The 21,406-nt window shown below is 38.1% G+C and overlaps 1 protein-coding gene across 4 annotated transcripts in view; it reads left to right on the forward strand.

Moving 5' to 3' along the window:
• LOC145249678 (dexamethasone-induced Ras-related protein 1-like) overlaps positions 1 to 21,406 on the forward strand; it is a 1,077,461-nt gene that overhangs the window by 846,582 nt on the left and 209,473 nt on the right. For all 4 annotated transcript variants that reach the window (XM_080111468.1, XM_080111465.1, XM_080111466.1 and 1 more), the window contains one exon: positions 15,808 to 16,184. In XM_080111468.1, coding sequence (XP_079967594.1) covers positions 15,926 to 16,184 — 259 coding nt within the window. In that variant the 5' untranslated portion in view covers positions 15,808 to 15,925. The remainder of the gene's footprint in view (positions 1 to 15,807; positions 16,185 to 21,406) is intronic.

A 21,406-nucleotide genomic window follows, 5' to 3' on the forward strand; every position in this document is an offset into this window, starting at 1 on the left:
TTACCTCTTTTAACAGCAACATCGACCATGACCAGAGTTCCATGAGCGTTCGCGTGTACTACAGTAACCGTCGCAGCTAGGGTGCAATTCACTAGCACAGAAACCTCACGGCTATGAGTATTGCCATATGCTGAGTAAACGTCAAAGTCGTCCTCCAGCACGTCGCAATCCCCGGGCCCAACAAAGTGGGTCTCCTGTATTGTGGCTATATCTACCTCGAGGGCCACGAGATCTCTCAGCACGCGAGCAGCCTTGCTTCGGGATCTCATGCCCCTCGCATTTAAACTAGGTAGGTTTTAGGTTGCCATTATTCCCTAACTAGTAGTATCTGTCGAGTACGGTCCTAAAATCTTCGGGGATGAGGACGCCAAAGGTCTGCCCGATACTGCCAGTCAGCAACTCTGTTGTGTACTGACAGTTCCGTGCAAGATCCACAACGTCAAGGGGAAATGTTAGTTTTAGTGCTCTATACGGGGATGGGTGAACATAAAGAGGGGCCCTCACTTCGCATTTGGTTACAATTTGAGTCAATGATGGGGGGGGGGCTTCCTCGACCAATTTGAGTCCCGGTATTGCCTGCTTGGCTTCCCTGATCATCCGCCATAATGCCTTCACCCGCGCCCCTTTCTCCTTTCGTACAAAGGTGATCATCATGGGTTCCATGTGAGTGAGGTCCGCCAGCTGCTTTAGGTAGCGTTTCTGCCTAGCATTCAGCTCCGCTTGTGCGTCGGAGCTATCCGTCTTACAGATTCGTTTTCCGGGCAAAAATGGCGTCTTCCTGGTCTTTTCGGTTCGAATTTTCTGTGGAGCAGGTGTGGATTCAATCTCAACTACTTTCTCTACTTCTTCCTCCACTTTTTCTTTTGCTACTTGTTCTTCTTCGCGTTCTTTTTCCTGTTTTTCTTCTGCTTTCTGTCCTGGCTCTTTTGGCCCTTCCATCTCTTCTCGTGGGGTGTTAAATAGGAGTGGGGTTTGCTCGCCTCTCTGTGACGGGGATTGGGGTATGGGGTGAGCAATAGCGCTGTCTTTCACTTTCAATTTTTTGTCCCTCTTTGACTTTTCCTTGGCTTCCGAGGGAGAGTCCTCTTCTGACTCTGAGGAGTGCTGTGAGAGCTTTGACTTTTCTTTCTCCAGCTTCTCTATCTCTTTCCCTTTTGCCACCTTACTCCAACTTGTTTCGACTTCTCTGTGGAATCTGCCCGCTTCTCCTGCGTCTTTTCTATGGTCTTTATAGTTTCCTCGAGAGGAGGCGCTGCTGCTTGAACTTTCTTTTGGCACACATTCGCCACGTGACCTGGCAGGTGGACATGCCAACAATGCGGCCTCCTCCCTTCCACTATTATAGGTTTCATATGTCAGCTGCGCCGGGATAGCCCTGAATCCTGGTTTAACTATTCTCATTCCAAGGTGGTAATCCCCGGTGAGTATATTTCGGGGGTCATGTGCAGGAATTAGTTTGGCGCCTATATATTCGACACTGACGCAGCATGGGACGCCAAGCACCGACACCTTCGTCCTCCTTTTGTCCATGTATTCTGGCCTGAACTTTAGCCCTTTCCATGAAGTGCCCGCTTTTGCCAGTTTTTTTCGCCTCCTCGGCTGTTGGGAGGAGGAGGTCCCACATCGCGAAGCTCCTCCTCATGATGTATGTAGCTGGTATATTGAGATCCATCAGCATGGCCAGCATTTTTCCTTTAGGACTCCAACTAGTCCCTTCTGCTTCTCCTCGAATGTAACTAAGTAGATTGTTCTTTCTTGCATCCTCTCCAAGGTCCCGGGGGGCAATTTGATGTTGTTCCCTTCGGTAAGGTGTTTTTTTTCCTTGAAGAGCCGCCTATATTCGTCTGGTGTTTTCTGCTGCTGGGGTCCCTAAGTTGGCCCCTTCTCTACCTGGCTGTTCTTGTCTTTTCTTGGCTGCTCGATTTGTGTCGTTGGAGTTCTTCTGCTGGCCTGATCATCTGCAAGTATGAGTGCTGCCGACGGCCACTTCGTTTGTTCCACCGGTGTCTGCCACGGGCTGACTTGCATGGAGCTAGAGGCTCTCGTCTTGTTCGTCCGCTCCTCCCAACCGTCAGCCGAATGGGGGATTCCTCCTCGTGGCGTTTCCCAGGTTCCTCCAGGGGAGTTTTGTAGCCAGTCTTTGAGCCTCTCCTGTGCGTGTGCTACTTTTCTGGACATCGAGATGTCGCTTGACATTCCAAATGGCAGGCTTTTGTCCAAGTTGCTTTCTTCTATCTCTGATGCAGGGGTGCCCCCAATCTCACCCCTGAAACTCTTTGCGAGGATCCTGCTACTGCCCGCTGTACCGGGGCACTACTGGTGTTCACCCCCATTTCAAAAAGAAAAGCTACGGGTGATTCCGCTGGGGCGCCACCGGGTGTGGCACCCCTCAACATGAACACTGGGGACCCACCGGGTGTGGTACCGCCTGCCACGAACATTCGAGCACCACGTGATGTGGTGCCCCCCGAACTAATCACTGGGGTACCACCAGGTGTGGTACCCCCGCCACGAACACTGGAGCACCACCGGATGTGGTGTCCCCCGAACCGAACCCTACACCAGGGTCGTTCCCCATGGTGCCAGGAGCAGAGGCCTGCTCCCTCTAGTGATGGCCCGGTGTCTTTGCTCGACCCGCCGATTCGGAGCTAGGAGGACCTTCGCCTAAAAAGGCTAGTTTCCCCTACATCTACCAGCTGCTTAAGTCGAGTTCCGACACCAGACTGCCTGAAAGTGTTCGAAAAGAAGCAGTTAATAAAATACAATGCTTAAGAGACCACTCAACCAAAGAAGGGGGTAGTCCCTAGAGCGAACAAAAAAACCCTTGAACTTGGCCAACGAGGGTCAAGTGGGTAAAACTTTTGAAAAAAAAACCAGTATACTGCCGGAACAGATACTACATTTTGATCTTCGTCAAAAGGCCAAGAAAAGAGGCAAGCCGCTTTTCTATTTACTTAAATATTTATTCAAAAAGGAATTTCAAATTTTACAGTATTTTTTTTACGATAAATATAATATAAAATATGAACACAGATTTTTTAAATGTGGTATTAGGCCCAAAAAGGTGGGTGATGGGGTTCGGGGGTCGTCCACTTGGTCTATTCCCTATAACTAGTTGCAGTCACCACAATACCGCATTCACTCTAAGGATTGGATCTACTTAAAAAACCCAGATGGCATGAACAATATAAGCCATTTTTTTACAATGACTTTTTTTAATAATGTTTTTTACAATGAAATAATGAGGAATAGAGGGTGATCCGCGTATGATACGTGAAAGATGAAATGGCGATGCGTATGATATATGCGGGTGATGGGCGGGGGTAATGAGAGCCTTAAAACAACTCAAAATAAAGAAAAATAACAATAATAAAAAATAAATGAACCAAATAAAACGTTAAGCGTGAGTGTGTTAGTGAGGACCCACCCTTACCTATTCAATTTTGAAATGCTTCCTGTTTTCCGGTATCAGCCGAAAACAAGGAGGAACTTCCTAAGAGGGAATGGCGCAACTGTAACCTCACACTGATGAAGTTCGGCTAGGACCCCTGTTTATCTGGAACTCTTGGCTCGTATCGTCTAGTCCTTCTATGAGGGTTGTTACATTGAATCATGTATGCTGAAAGCGAATATCGAAGCCGCAGACAGAAAGAAACAATGACTCGTGAAATTCTCTTCTACAGAATTAATTTCACAAACTTATGTACAAATATTTTTACAAATATCATTCAGTTCTTAGTAAGTTTTCTTCAAAGTCTCAAATCTCTTCACAGACAGCGTCAGACGGGTGGATAAGGAAAAAGAGAAGTCACGTCTCCAGGGGACGGCGGTCTCCACAATATCTGTTCTCCCCGAAATCAAAAAAGCAATCTCACTAATTTTCGCGCGACAGTAGTATATATAGTGAGGTATGCGGATGGGGTGTCAGTTTTCCTAGCTAATCAGATTTCGCCACGAAATCAGAAAAGCCCCAGATTTTGCGTGTGTGCAATTCCCGAATCTGGGATCTGAGTTCTACAGACATATTAATTCCCATAAACTATAAGATCATCATATCAACACTGACATCTGACTTTGGGTTCACCAAGGCCAGACAATATTATGCTTCAAGTTTCCTGTTCTCAATTTTAACTGCAACATATATTTCTCTGGTTTAAAAAAATATCTATTTTGACATGAAATAAAATATATATATTTATATTCTATATTTTAAATTATCGGGTTATCTGTCGTCACCCGGGAACGATTAGCTATCTAGCATAGTTACTCGGCCCCTCTCAGGCCTCTGGGAGGTTTTACAGCTCCCCCAATGAGGGATTACGTCACATAACTAGGAAAAATAAAAGGAGGCATGGGGATGTTCGGTGACCTCCAAGAAGTATAACATTAGGACGGGCTTGGACTAAAATAAATTGATCAGGACCAGGCTTCTTTGGGGGTATTCTAGCACCTAAAATAAAGATTAAGGACATGGAACTCATTTATACCTACTAGTAAAGGGATTGGTCCACTCCGAGATTGTTGTTGTTTTGAGTCACCGGCTTTTCCCGGGACAATGATCGGGCACCGGCTGCGGTGGTATCAAATAGGGGTGAGGATTTTGGTTCATCCGAAGGGGTTTGAGTTGGGGTTTTGAGTGTCTGAACTGTAGAGACAGTATTCGGGGGACGAGACCCAGCCTCCTTGTTCTTTTTTGCCTTCTTGTTCTCCTTTTTAGATTCTTCCTTGAGGCTTTGCCACTCTGCCATAGATGCCTGTCCTTTGGATTCGGACTGTTGCTCTTCTTGCTCCCCTTCAGTGTCGGATGAGGAGACCGGATGGTTTCGCTTTTGCCAGCTGGCAACTTCCTTTATGGACACGTTGGTAGAAGGACTCGTAGACAACCCTGCGAGAACTGGTAGAGCTTGTACATCCGAGGGCCGCTCTCTCCTGTTGAGGGGGTCTTTGTGGTTTTTCCATTCTTTTTAACCACCTTGATCCAGCCGTCCGATATTGTTGAAGTTATTACAGTTGATGTTATGCCTCCTCTGCCTGGCTTCTCAGGGGCTCCTGATGCCACACTCTTCTGCTTTTCTGCGGTTGTTGCTTGAGGGATCTGTTTAGGGCAATCTCTCGCCATATGGCCTATCTGTTGGCAATGTTAGCAATGTCAACAGTGCCGTTTTTGCCCCTCGGCGATGACGCTCATCGTCCAAGCGTCACTTCTGAGCAGGGCAGGGATTTTCTGACAGCCCTCCCAGTCTAAACCCATTTTAGTTCTCTACCATAAGGCTACGAGAGCCACAGACCGGGAAGACAGCTTCGACGTCCCCATATTGACTCATTATCGCACATATTTGCATAGAGTCAAGGAACTACAGGACGTCCTCCTATGGGCGGGAAGGCTGACAGTTAAATCCCTCTTTTTCTGTCGATCCCACTGCGCAGGGTCACCTCTCCCAGCTGGCCAAAACCTACCACTGCCGGGGCAGCAGTGTCTTACATAGTCCAGGAGCCGCCGCTTGGTGCGACGAACTCCTCTACAGATACGATGGGGGAGGACAGCACCAGGTCTAGTGCGGGGGGAAGCACCGACCGTACCTGAACTGGTGGCCGTGTAAGAGACACAGGCACCAGAACCCGAGCTAAGCAAAGGAGTGGAGTCCGGTCCGCGTGGCGGTGGAAGTTTCCCAGGGCATGATCCCGCCCCCAGATTGGGTCGAAGTAATGAAAACATCGAAAAAAGATACAAAAAACTAACGTAAGGCAAACGAACAATGTTAAATGTAAAAATCGAAAAACAAAAAAGAAAACAGAAAAAACACGTGAAAAATGGCTTAAATAAGCCTGTTTTGGTATTAAAATTTTAAAAAATCGGTGGATATCCGGGTGTTTTTGTGTGTGTGTGGTCGGTCGGGGTGTTAATGAAAACCTAAGAATAAGCGAAATAAAAAAATTAATCAGAAAAACGAACGTTACGTGAAAAATGGCTTAAATAACACTGATTCAATATTTACATTTAAAAAATCGAAAAAAAAGACATCGCACACCACGATTCGAACCCAACACGTTTAGATAATGACTCAACGCTCTTAACAACTGAGCTAACACGAATTTAATCAGTTCTTCAACTATTTAAACTAAATCAGGTCATGACGTCATCTGACGCATGCGTAGAACCGATCTCGTCATTAGAGGACGGTTTTTGTTGACCTCCCTGTAGGAAATTGTTTATTTCAAGGTGAAAAATGAACGTTTTTGACCAATCTTTCGATATTTTTCGGGCGAACGGTGGAGCTTCAATATGATACCAAGTTTGTTAATTTTTCTTCAGTCTGTCAGAAGTTTTTAGCGGACACACAAACACACATACATACAGACACACATTTTCGCTTTTATATATATAGATGATTTTATTTACAATGAAGCGATGAATGTGATGCGCATGATATATGAAAGATGGAATAGTGATGTGTATGATATATGCAGATTATAGGCGGGGGTAATGAGAGCCTTAAAACACCCCGAAATAAAGAAAAGAATAACAGTAATGAAAAATAAATGAACCAAATAAAACGTTAAGCGATGAGTGTGTTAGCGAGGACCCACTCTTACCTTATTTAATTTTGAAATGCGTCCTGTTTTCCGGTATAAGCCGAAAACCAGGGAGCACTTCCTAAGAGGGAATGGACACAACTACGGACAAAATACAGGGTGGACATAGGGATGTTCAGTGACCTCCAAGAAATATACCATTAGGACGGGTTTGGACTAAAATAAATTGATCAGGACTGGGCTTCTTTGGAGGTATTCTAACACCTAAAATAAAGATTGGGGACATGGAGCTCATTTATACAAACTAGCTAAGGGACTGATCCACTGCGGGATTGTCTTATCTGGACTGGAGATTGCTTTTCCGGTTGGCCTGTGCCATGCCTATTCAGGGAACACGTACTCAAGCCTGTTTCGCACGAACGCACATAAACGCGGTGTGAATCCACCTCCTACTAAACTGTGAGCGAGATAACCCTCTATCGCATCCGATTTTGATTTTAAGTTGGTGTTTAAAATACAAAATCAGATCCCGATCAGAAGGCGGCTCCCCACCACGCCCTATCTCCATGCGTGAAACCTACACTACTAGTCTAGCTACGCCCAAGGTCGCTAGGAACACCATTCGTTCCTCCCTATGCCACAAGGGATCTGCATTATAGATTACGGATGCTTAATCCAGGATCGTCACCTGATCGGGGACGATGCGAGCCGTGACCTCACTGACATACCCCCAGAATTCACGGAGCTTGGAACAAGTAAAAAATGCATGATCTACAGTTTCTAAAATATCTTCCTCACACTGTGGACAAAAACGACTAAATGCCCTACCAATTCTGAACAATATGCCATTGAAGAGTAGAACATTTCTAACCAATCGCAAGGTCAGGGACAATTCGAGTAAGAGATCCGATAGTATTTGAACGCAGCATAGCATCTGTCATATTTTTAGCCGGTATATTTATTACGTCAAGCACATATCTATAGTAGTAGTAGTAGTAGTAGCAGTAGTAGTAGTAGTAGAGGAAACAGTAGTAGCAGTAGTTGGAATAGGTGTATGTAACCTTGTAAACTTCAATTAACCCAATCAAAAGTCGACCAGACGTAATATGTAAAGGATTTACAAAGCTTGCATTTAATTTCATCGCCGGGACTATTAGATGGAATCATCATCATCATCATCATCATCATCATCATCACTTTTATGCAAATGTACATTTTCCAATTTCATTCTTGCTAGTCTTAATCGATGCTTTCCGAAAGAAGCGACTTCAAACATAATCTCAGTCGATAGCTACGAACAAGGTTGGCGATATCCACTCGGTGAACTAGGTGATCGCTTAGAATACAAGCAACCAGTGCGTTATAAATTCAGAACAAACATCGATACAATAAAAGATGAAGATAGAACTGTTCTGTGTTTGCAGTACATTGATAGTGGGGACCCATAGCTGGCTCGAGGTGACGTAAAAAGTAGACACTATTAATAGCATTGATTGGCTAATTATTTTTGTCTTTCCTGGCAAGGTTCCCACTAAACGTTTGCATTCAGACAAGGTATAGCGTCCTAATAAAACGCTGGAGAATGAGTCACACTATCTGTCATCAAAATGAAAATACAGATTCTATGCCTACGTGTGATTAAAAAATATAAAAATGCAGGGGAAATTATTTATATTTTGGTTCAGATATGAAGAATTTTCTCGGTGCCCTATACTTATTTATGCGTTGAATATTGAATATCATTTCAATTAAACATTTCACATATATTTCACATGTATACGCACGCACGTTTGCTTGCTTAATTTTCACTCTGTAGATCGCGGAATTTTCGTGTTCCGATGATTCTGGATTTCAAGTCTTTGTTTAGGATATCAGTTTTAAACTATTTTGATTTGTACGATGCAAATGTTTTGTGATTTTCAATATAATAAATGATTATTTTATGGTCATTTTTATTGTTAGTTTAATATTACTATTACTAATAACATTAGTAGTAGTAGTAGTAGTAGTACTACTACTACTACTAGCAAACAACGAATTGCATCGGATCGCATTATTTTAGAAACTTGCACAAATTTCTGTGCCATATTTTTATGTGGGTCGAATTGTTTATCTCACAGCGGGATGATGTGACACATGGGTTGAAAAGGTGAAATATGAAGAGCAAGCGCCCTATAGACAGAGCATTCTACCCTGCAAAATGCCTAGCCAGTCCGTCGGCATTCCCCAGTAGCAATAAACTAATTCCTCAAATCAAGAAGACAAACCTGGGAGGGTGAATATTCTAAAACTGCGCAGGAAACAAGCCATCTCAACGATAACATAGACTCTCAGCTTTAGTGTTAAAGGAATATCTCCGGTGCCAGTTGGTGCAACTTTAGTAAGAAATGATATAGTTTTCATCTTTAAAAGCGAGCATTGAAAAATTGCATATTAAGAACAGACGTTCTTTTTTAATATGTAAAAGATTTGTAAATAAAGCATTTAATTTCATGTGAGACATGATAAGCGTTATACAATATGAAGACTTTTGCAATAACTTATCTAAATACGTATTTTATTACTTCTTCATTATAAACGTCATTATCGTTTTTTTCTTTTTTTCTTCCACCACTACTTCCATCTTCATCTTATCCACCTTATTATTACTATATATATGTGTGTGTGTGTGTGTGTGTGTGTTTATTTATATTTGTGTCAGAATAGAGTATATTTCAGGTAAAACATTATATATATATATATATATACTAGCATTTCAGCCTGGCGTTGCCCGGGTGTTTGGGTGTCTCTGTTGAGCACCCCCCCCCCCAAAAAAAAAGTGATAGTAGGAAGGCAGGCTCGAACTCGCACCACGGAGGAGGAAAAGAACGGGAAAAAACGTGATATTTGCTGTTACGACCACCGTCAAACCTGAAGTGACTAATGTTTAAATTAAGGCTAGACAATCGAAAGGAGAGGATTATTTTAAAAAATATCGACGAGAAAAGCGACACCTCGCTGTAGAAAAGTGCCCAGTTGAAGGTGAAGATATTTTCAACCAATTTTTCGATATTTGTCGTCTGAAAGGTCGAACTTCAAAACGATACTGATCTTGGTAAAATCCGTCGTCTCTGTCGAAAGTTTTAGGCAAACATGCAAACATACATACATACATACATACATTTATATATTGATAACTAAAATTTTTTTGACCCAAACAGATTAAAAAGCTTGCCCTATCTCTGAATACCATAATGTAAAATTTCAAGTATTTAGACCAGAAATTGTCTGTGTAATTTGGGATAGACCGCAAATGTCAATTTATTTTAAATCTTTGACCCTCATTATGACGCCTTAACATTTATTGTTTGAGGCTCAAATCAAATTATTAAGTTAGATCCATGTCCAAGGAACCCATATCTAAAATTTCAATTGTTTATACCCAAAATTGGCGGAGGAGTTTGGTAAAGTTCTCAAAGGTCAGATCGATTTACTTTGACCCCTTAGCAGCCAAATTTCTGGCCGAAAACCGATCACAAAGATTTTCTCAAATCTCAGTACCCTGGATATCAAATTTCGAGTCTGTAGACTTAAAATTGACAGAGTTGTTGCGTAAGGAAGTGTACACAGACACACAGACAGCCACACAGACACGTTCACTTTTATTATATATATATATATATATATATATATATATATATATATAATGTTTTACCTCTGACATATACTCTATTTTGACACAATTTTTACATCATAAGCATCAGCTTAATTATAAAAGTCTGCACAAAAACACACAGTGTTAAATTTACATACGATGTTAAATTTACATACGATGTTAAATTTTCACACGGTGTTAAATTTACACACAGTGTTAAATTTACATACGGTGTTAAATTTACATACGGTGTTAAAATTATATACGGTGTTAAATTTAAACATGATGTTAAATTTACACACAGTCTTAAATCTAAACACGGTTTTTAATACCTTTAATAGTGAATACAGCCAGGAGATTCAGAGTTCCTATCCGTCGCAGTTACCACCTGATGAAGGCCAGAGGAATAGTTTGGTCGAAACAACTAAGAAAAGATGAGGATAATAGTCCGCAATAAATAAAATTAATAAATAATACTCATCTCAATAATGAATTCCAATCAAAATAATATATCCTTTGGACTTATCGGTGTTAAATTTACGTACGGTGTTAGATTTACATACGTTTTTAAATTTACACACGGTGTTAAATTTACATACGGTGTTAAAAATACATACGGACCACAAAAATCACTGAGATTTGATTGACAACACACCCATATTAAAAGTACCCTCTGCCTCTATAGAAAATTGTTGCAAATTATTTGGCTTTCTCGCAAGAGTTGTTTACCATTTACGTCTCATTTAGTGGTTATAAGTTTCCTCAACATTCCTGTACTCTCTGCACCTTGCTAGTGAAAGTCTGAGTAGTGTTTTAACCCCCAAATTTTTCTAACTACATTGAATCTTCAGAACAATATTCTATGATACCAATTAGTAGAAAGGGGTTAGATTGGTTTCTTTCCTTAGCAGTTACGGTTAAATTAGGTATGTGAAATATTCTCTCTATAATTTGGTTTATTTTTAATTCAATGTGATTGATCGCTTTTAACTTCTTATAATTATTAGTATTACTTTAATTTTTGTCACGCTCCTAGTTGTTTCTCTAGTGTATTCGGCATTCTACCAACAAATATTCGTATTGTGGTGATTTTTTTTCATGTTCCTATTCCTTTTAATTCCATGTATTTGATTTGTTCTTCTACTTGCTTGACTCAATCAGGCTTCATGAAAGCTTTATTAATTTGCTGTTGATGTGCCTGTTCTTCTACTTCTTGTTCATTTTGTTCTTTTTTTGTCCCCTCCTGTCTTCTTCTTCTTCTTCTTCTTCTTATTATTATTATTATTATTATTATTATTATTATTATTATTATTATTATTATTATTATACAACCGCTAAGACTTTTCACATAAGTCAATACCAGTGATTGCTCACTGATATTATTAACTAGTGGTGTTCAACAAATCACGCTCGATTTCCAGTACTCTCCATTTGTCTTCAATATCTACTATATGCACTATCGCAACGTTCTTTTACCATTGATTTCTCGCTAGTAACAACAATGATCTTCACTAGAATTTTAGTGCCATTGAGGTTTTGGTACGCTTCGCACTCTTCTAGTGCTATTCAGTTCTCTCTATCCTGTTTCTGTCCTTCTTGCAGGATAATCATGTATGTTTATGACTGATGAGAGTAATTTCATGGATTTCTAGCAATGTTTAATTCCTTTGAATTTATTAATTTTATTTATTGCGGACTATTATCCTCATCTTTTCTTAGTTGTTTCACGACATTTCGATCAACTATTCCTCTGGCCTTCATCAGGTGGTAACTGCGACGGATAGGAACTCTGAATCTCCTGGCTGTATTCACTGCAATTACTGCCTTCCATAGTTGTTGTCGTCTCACCACGTTTTTTGGCCAAGTAAAAAGACGTTGAATCTCTACGGTTACAGGTGAGAATTGTCTGAAAATAGCGGTTTCAGTCCTAACCAAAGCTGACCAGAGGCTTACTTGGCCAAAAAACGTGGTGAGACGACGACAACTATGGAAGGCAGTAATTGCAGTGAATACAGCCAGGAGATTCAGAGTTCCTATCCGTCGCAGTTACCACCTGATGAAGGCCAGAGGAATAGTTGATCGAAATGTCGTGAAACAATATCTAAGAAAAGATGAGGATAATAGTCCTCAATAAATAAAATTAATAAATAATACTCATCTCAATAATGAATTCCAATTAAAATAATATATCCTTTGGACTTATTGGATTGTTTTCCATTCAAACTTGTTTGTGGTAAATTTTAGTTCGTTGAGTTTTTTTCGCATTTAAGTATTTGCATGAAGATTTTAGCTGTGTTCGTCATGGTTGTTCAGTGTGTCATCTATATCTTCCTTTTTATTCCAATTTCTCTTATATTTTACTCACTATTTACTGAACTGTAGTCAGTGTTCCTACAATAATTGATATTATGGCAATTTTCCTCATCTTCAATGTGGCAAATTTCTTGTATTTGTTTCGCTTTTCTGTTTGCTTGACCTGCATTCTATAATATGTAAGAGCATAATCTACGACTTCGTAGTTTTTTCTTCTATTATTACGTTCGGTTTCCTTGCTTTTATGTGTTTCTATTTGTATATGTTCCAGCGAATTAAGTCATTTTCATTTGTCTGCGTGTGCAAAGTGAAGACTTTTGCCTGATGTTTAATGGATTCCATTTACCACGTAGTCATGTTTGTATTGTATTCTTTTAAGGTTAATTTGATTCATTGTCCACAGAGTCTACATCCACTGATTTCTTAAGTTTTGCCTTTTAAATGTGATGTAGTTTGTTCCGATCGCGATATCAGCTGCAATTGTTAGTGGGAATTCCGTTTCTTTGTTCTACTGACGTTTTCATAGCTATATCCAGATTTCTTTGGTAAGTTTTATGCATCTTTTATGTAGCACAATTTCTCCCCATTTTTCAGTGCTTACTTTATTGTCTATTGTTTTCGGTGTTTTTTTTTTGTGTCACTCATACAGTATCATTTACTTATTAGTACTCTTTCATCTTTATTTACGAAAAGTCAGTAATTATAATTTTAGTTTAGTGCATTGTATATGGTCGTTAGTTTTCTGGTTAATATGTTTGCGTTCTCTTGTCCAGCGTAGGAAAAGCTACCCAGGTGTTTAATTTTATATCAATTTTCTATTAAACTAGAGGGGGAGTACCCGGCATTTCCCGGGTGTTTATGGGGGGATAAGTAATAACCCTGAAACGATGTTAAAAAAATCAGAAAAACCAAATCCCCCCCCAAAAAAAAACAGCGAAAAAAACCGCTGTATGAATGGGGGGGGGAGTAAACTAAAGAAAAATAAAGAAACGTTGCCGCGTGTCTAAAGATGTAAAAGAAAAAATAGTTTTGATCGTGAGGCTGGATTGAACCCGGAACATGGAGGTGAAACTAACTCCAACCACTTAACTGTGTAGGCCAAGAGTAAGAGGAATTGATTATAGTGTTAAAATAAAGGTTATAAAGCGAGTGGAAGAGGTTTGATTGACAGATAGCCACTAAATGAAGGCATCGCGTTATGAGGTGACGTAGCAGTATTTCGTTTCTTGTCTAGACATCTCTCTTTATCTGTCCGTCTGTCTATCTCTCTCCCCCTCTCTCTCTGTTTGCGTTTGTATATGTCTCTCTCTCTCTCTCTCTCTCTCTCTCACTTCGTTTTCCTTACTCTAAAGACTGGAAAATGGCGTCTGGCTGTAAAACTTTTGTAAAAACTTCGATCGTTAATATTTTTTGTAAGCGTATTTTTTTTTACTTCACATTTTTGGCTTGTTACTTTTCGTTTAACTATCGTATCTAACTATTTTAAATGTGCTGATAACTTTGGTAACGTTGCCATAGCGTAGAAGTTCATAGTTTAGCTTGTGTAAGGGTTACATTTTTTTTTTACCGATAACATATTTTTTAAAATTCAGGCAGCCATTAGAGCTGGCTGACGTCAAGATCACGCGACATGACTCAGCGGGTTTTAAATACAAGTTGACCCAAAATAAACGGCCCCGTGTATACTTTATGTAGAAGAGTTGGCGCCCGTATTTTTTGGGCAGTTATAAATCGATTTAAAAATATGTAATGTTTAACATTAAAATGTCACTTTTTGGGGACCCCCCTGAAGAAAATCGATTAGTTGACGCACTTCTGATGGTCCTTTTGGGCTAATTTTTCGATATTTGTCGTCCAGAGGGTTAGGCTTTAATATGATATCAAGTTTGTGAATTTTTGTTCGGTCGGTCAAAAGTTTTTAGCAGACACACAAACATACATACACACATTTTCGCTTTTATATATATAGATAACTTTGCTTTTCATTGATCTTAATTTGATGGCGTCGTCTTCCAAAACTCCCAGATATTTATATATATCATGTTCGCCAAGTGCCATTATGTCCACATAATTAGTTTTATGTCGTTCCATTCTCGATTATCCCCATTTTTCATTTCTAGTAGTGCACACATTTCTATATTGAATATTCTGGTTTAAGATTATGGTTATTTCTATGAACTTTTGCACTTTTTTAAGCTAATAACCTTGTTTTTTTTCTGTGTTTGTGAAATTCTCGCCCACATGGCACTTCCTGAGCATGTTTCTTTTGTAACACGATGGTATGATAAACAGTAATGGTGATAGTGTTCCCTGAAATATGTATTTCTGTGGTCATATCTCAGTCAGCTGTTGTCGTTCAGCTGTGAGTTCAGTCCCCATGTCATTTGCTATATTTAGAAGACTGATCTGGATGTCGGGTATCTTGAATATCCTTAAGACCTCAGTTATCTATTTCTGTTTTCTTGTAATCAATCTACGCTATTTCTATATGAGTTTTTTTCTTTTTGTTATATCCTTTGATCTATTGACATTAGGTTATGCATCTCTCATTTGCTCATTCAACACTCTTTCAGCTTCTCGTCGTGTAGCCCACGATTATTAAGGAAATGGATATCCCCTCTTAGCTTGCATAACGGATCAAGTTCTAAGCAAATTCAGAGCTTACATCAGCCGAAACATTGCGAAAAAAAACACTTAAGATAATACAGGTAGCCAGAATAATCAAAATAACCAAAGAAAAGTGTGTAGTGAAATCATTAAATGGTGAACAAGAGACTTGCTAGTGTCCAAACTTGGAAGATAGCTGAAAAAACACCTAATCTTATGTTGTGCACGCGATCACGTTAAACTGTGTGAATTGTCCGAAACACACAAAATATTTTTCATGTTATTTTATTTAATTGAATTTCCTTTTCTATAATTAGTTGTTATTTATTTATTTATTTGAGCCCCTCAGTTACACAACGTCGCAGTATAAAATATATATTTGTTTTTTCGTATGTTTTTTTCAATAAGATATTGTTATTCGTATTCTGTTTTTTTTTAATCAACAAGAGCTTTTATTCTTCCATGATTTGTGGCGATTTTAATGACCTTTAAAATCAATTGTTTATCCCTACTTCCTTTCAAGCTGGAACATTTGGATCAACCGTCCTGCGTAAAATTATACAATTAAATTTTATCAATTTATTCATTTATTTCGTCGGTTCATTTACATATACATTTCATTTTAAGTTCATTTACATATACATTTCATTTTAAGTTCATTTACATATACATTTCATTTTAAGTAACTTAAGTTTTATTGCTTTATTTTTATTTTTCAGTCGTCCCTGGAAATTATATTTCCAGAACACCGATGACGATGAAAAGTCTTGTTTAGCTGTCGGTCCGTCTCAATTGGCATGCCTCTGCTGGTCCCTAGGTGGAGCCACCGCGGCGGATATGGCATTAGTGGAGCAAGGAGACAGTGCACCGCCAGAGAATTGTCATAGACTAGTCATCCTCGGCTCAGCCAAAGTGGGCAAGACAGCAATAGTTTCCAGATTTCTAGCCAACAAGTTCGATGAGAACTACACACCGACCATCGAAGATTTCCACCGGAAAATTTACCGAATACGCGGCGCTCCCTATCGCTTGGATATATTAGATACCTCAGGCAATCACCCCTTTCCTGCTATGAGACGATTGTCGTTTATTACAGGTAAGTCAGAATAATTTCACTTTGAACCGTTTGTTTACTAGACTTTCCATGAGTAATATTATAAACGTTTACTAGTGTAATGAACAGATTGTTATTTTCACAAGTCAGAATTCGTTTTCATCATCTTAGATAAAAGGGTTTTGTCAAGAGATGAATAATTGAACAATGCTGTATACCGTGCGATAAGGCAAAAGATTAATTAGCTTTTTATTTTGTATTGGAACAATTTTCTAATTGATTTCTGTTTATTTGAGATCACTTTATTTTTCAATTAATTTGTATATAAATCATTTTATAATTAATTTCTGTTAATTTGAGATCAGTTTATTCTTCAATTAATTTGTATATAAACAATTTTCTAATTAATTTCTGTTTATTTGAGATCAGCTTATTCCACAATTAATTATCATAAACTTTTGAAAATTCAGAGATACAAAATCAGTGTACATTAAAGAAAAACAATATGCAGATTTGTTTCCTGGTCTTGGTTATCTCATCGTTTCGGTTTTAAAGATGCGTTATGCTATCTCGGGAAAAAGATGGCATTTTCTTGGATATTTATATTTACACTGTTGACACGTGATAATCGTTCAGTTATCATGTATAATCATCGCGTGTTTTACTCAAGACTGAAAGTAAAATTCCAACATAACCATCACATGTAAAGCAACATCGATGTGAATTTTAAAGACCGATGCACATATCACACGTGATATTTTATTCAAAGTTCACGTGTTCATCTGCTTGGCATGTGGCCAGTTGTTTTAGCTTCCTATTTTTTACTGCTACGTAGGATCATGTCTACTAGGAACTATGTGAAATGAGCGAGATGTCTGTTAATATTGCATTTAAACTTCTGCATGTCAGTACAATACGAGAAGTAAGAAACAGAAAAGGAATTCCAAAATCCAGCAGTAAAAGATAAGAAGTTATTAGATTAGAAGGCCTTTCGGTATCTTGAGGCCTCTGTAGTGAATAGGTGGAAATTCGCTGCTAGACAGGTTTGTCAGGTGTATGTGTTTCCAGGGTATACAAGCGCAATAAGTTTGTCAGAGGACATTCCACTTGTAAAACAGGCATAGGAATGCAACATTGCGACAATAGAACAAATATTGGATAATATATTATCATAACCTAATCCAAGCGTGATAGACCTCCTCTTTTTTTCATACATGATAGGCTACACCCACTTTTCTGTCTCTTTTCAGTTAACTGTTTTCCGATGCTATTTTACACTTACATAAAGGGGCAATATATTTCTAAGCCTTTTTAGACAGTAACACGGGAACTATATGCAGGTGACTTTACTCGTACAAGATATCTGTCAAGGTTTTTATTTTTTGCTCAGTTGTCCTAGTTTTTAGTAATAGTAGCAATATTGTATCACTATCTTTGCTGATTCCAAACACATCCGGCGTCTCAGATATGCCTCATTCAGAAGTTGATACATATATGTCAAATTGTTTTCGACCCTATAACTGATCAAAAACATGATGATTCAAAATTATTATACATTCCTTAACAGACCATTGCGAATGTATTGTGTATGACAGACACTGCCAACTTAGTTAAAAGAAGTAATATAATAAATATCTATTAGGTACACAAAAATGTCATAGAAATCCAAGGTCAATTAAATTAATAAACATCGACTTGAACACAAAATGCATGAGTACTAGGAATTCATAGAATGAATACAACTTTTTAGGACATCCAATTTCCACGCGATATGATAAAGTCTCGGTGTGAATGTTATATACCCATCCAATAATAATTCATTTTAAATACTTTTAAGGTATGTCCTTGAATCACTATGACAGACTTAGTCTGTCGGTTTCAGGTGTTCGATCGTTTTTGTATACAATGATAATTCATGTTAATTCCGATTAATTTGCATATTTACATTTTGTTCTAGACGCTTCCAAGAAATCTGCATTATGCGCATTATCCGTCGATTATTCTATTATTTGAAATAACATTTTCCGTAGTTTGTGTGGTTTGGATTATTCGAACTATTGTTCTATGTTATTCTCATAAGGTTTCGGATAGTGTAACTTCTGGCCTTCGAAGGGAGTTTTATCCACTGGGCTTGTTCCGTTACCATGACCGGGTAGTAGCCATGATGGGATAGACGACATGACCTGGTAAAAGACATGTAGCGTAACGGATATAAGTGCTAATGTTAGTTCTAAGTGATAGTTTATTTTGGAAGTTTTCTAATCTCAGGTGATACTGAAAATATATCATTACTTAAAAGTTCTACTTGATCATGACTAACGGAACGAAAACACCCCGTGATTAAAATAAAAAGTTCAGTTCGAAATCCCATTTAAATTCCTGAGTTCGACAAGAAGCACTAAAGAATATCGTAGGTTATATTGACTGAAACGTGAGAATTATATTCAAAATGAACACAGTCGTCAGAATAACCCAAATAATCAAATTATCGATCCTAAAAGCAATTCAAAGAATTAAGAAACATTTTCGGTACTTTTGAAACTTTTTGGAATGGAGCAATGTCATCCAGTAAATGTAGTTTTTTGAATTGCCTATTACTATAGTATCACATCATTTTATTTACCTTAAATTATAAAACTGTATGGAAAATGATATTTTCGTATACTTGTACATTAACATTCTCCGCTGAGTCAGCCACAATCACCCAAAAGATCAAATGTTTTTTTTTTAATAATAATTAGAGAATTAAGAAATAGTAAAGACAAATGTTTACGATTTTAGAATACGAATTGTGTTTCCTATAAAAAAATTTAGTATACGAATTGTGTTTCTTATAAAAAAAATTTTAGAATACGAATTGTGTTTCCTATAAACAAAATTTAGTATACGAATTGTGTTTCTTATAAAAAAATTTTAGAATACGAATTGTGTTTCTTATAAAAAAAATTTAGTATACGAATTGTGTTTCTTATAAAAAAATTTAGTATACGAATTGTGTTTCTTATAAAAAAAATTTTAGAATACGAATTGTGTTTCTTATAAAAAAAAAAATTAGAATACGAATTTTGTTTCCTATAAACAAAAATTTTTGAATACGAATTTTGTTTCCTATAAAAATTTAATATAAAATTATTCCTCATTTCCGGGATATTTTAGTGTTTTATAAAACATTTTACTACCAATCCTAAGTACAAGTGGCTTCCAATTAGGTTAGGGGTCAGATCAGTTCAGAGTAACAACTGTTGGAAAATACTTTAGGAACATGATTATAATAAATAAATAGGAACAAATGAGTAATTTAACAAGTTGAAAATATCGGATAGAAAACTGGTTTGAAATCATTAAGACATTGCATTAGAAAATGAAGATTAACCGAAAAAATACTTAAGTAAAGGAAGTTCGAAAGCGTCATAGTTTTTTAAAATCTTTTCAATGGCAATGAATACAGTAATCTCCATATAAGACAATATGTATCCAGCGATATATGTGCTGCCTTCTCATGCTTTGAATTAAACTAGCATCATAAACGTGAGATTAAATGAACATTAAGAATATTGTGATTTGGAGTAAAATCTGAGAAGGTTCAACTAATTTTCTTCGCAATATTCCGACTATTAATCAGTATTGCTTTCCAGAAACGGGTGGCCTTTATTCGCGAATGATGCCGATCACTGTATGCTTTCTCATAATAAAACCCACATCAAAGCTAAAAAGCATAAACAGACATAACCTAAATGTTATATCGTGGGAGAACTTCCAGTTACATGCCATAATTCATTGTTTCAAGCCGCCTACGCACAATTCTAGTAAGCAGCATGTGATTGGTTTATTTGCGTGAGTCAAGTTAATTACTTGACGCCTTTTTGTAAACATTTTTTCTTTTCAGTCTACGATAAAAAGCTCGTCAGGAAAAACTCACCAAAGGGCGGCCCTGAGACGAATGCCTTATCGAGAATGAAGCCGCCACAATTTCTTCATGTTATATCACCTAGATGTTTGGTGAAAAAATGACTTGAAATCTCTACAAGCAGGGAACCTTTAATTTATGCTGAAGATATCCTAATTAGAGGATGGCATCTTTTGAACATTTTCATCATGTTTATATCTACTAAATGTTTATCTTTCCTCAATTCAATTAGAGTCCCAAGGGACTCAATATTTACCTAATTAAAGGCACCAAAATTCTTGCCGAGAATACCATGAATTAGCATGGATTATTTCGAAGGAAGACCGAACTACCACTCCACCAGAAGGAGTTAACTACTGGCTCTCTATCTGGGAGGCAAAACTGGCCCATCGTTTTGCAAGGACTGTACCAGGACCAATAACTTTTCTTTGCCATTGTAACTGAATAAATTATGAGTTTAAAGGTATGGTTTTGTAATTTGTGGAATTATTTTCTCTCTGCCAGAGAGTATTGAGTTTGTGAGATTTAAGGTCATTTCTCGAAAAGGTTAAACGAGATCAGACAGAACTAAATAAGTCGTTCGGGATTGACTTTTTATATTGAAAGTAGAACCTCGGGGGCATTAGTAGCCCATGTATTATTTGCAAAATTGCCTAATGTTATAAGGAGAGAATTAATGAGTAGAAGTGGCGAACGGTTCCCTTTTCTAAATACTATGTCTCACGTGTTCGACATTGGGGAATGTTTGATTTCTGTCCCGCTCGATGTTCGGCGGGAAATTTTCGCGCCAAGAGTGGCGCTTTCTTCACCTGATACACAATCCAATATGGCGTCTTCTCCACGTGAGGTGAAGCTATTTTATTATGCAGGCTGTGCGACGCTACAAACCACTTGATTAAGAATTGTAATAAATATCTTCCTTCGAAGCTAAATGCCGAAGGGCCAAGGAATGCGTGAACACTCGGATGCTCTTTGTCGAGGAATTAAGGGGTTTCCTAACCTATGTGCAGTTTGTGGATTAAAAAGCCACTTTAGTGTAATGTGCCCAAAAGGAAATAAGTCCTTTGTGAGCAGAACAATTTATTCTGGACAACATGACAGTATTTTTCCTGTTCTTAGAATACCGATGAAAGCTCATGATCGACCTATTTACTTTTTCTGTTTGATTGATACTGGGAGTCAACGTTTGTTTTTTAAATTGTGTTCTGGTAAAAACATAACACCCGAGAAGGTTTATATGACTGTGAACACGTTAATTGGCAGTGACTCCTTGAGATTGCAGGAGCACAATATATCTATAAAATTAGGTGATCAAAATCCTTTTAAATTTGAAGCATTATTTTCCAGGGATTTGAAT

The sequence above is a fragment of the Euprymna scolopes genome, chromosome 28, assembly GCF_053919585.1.
Source record: "Euprymna scolopes isolate OS-2025 chromosome 28, ASM5391958v1, whole genome shotgun sequence".
Classification (NCBI taxonomy): domain Eukaryota; kingdom Metazoa; phylum Mollusca; class Cephalopoda; order Sepiida; family Sepiolidae; genus Euprymna; species Euprymna scolopes.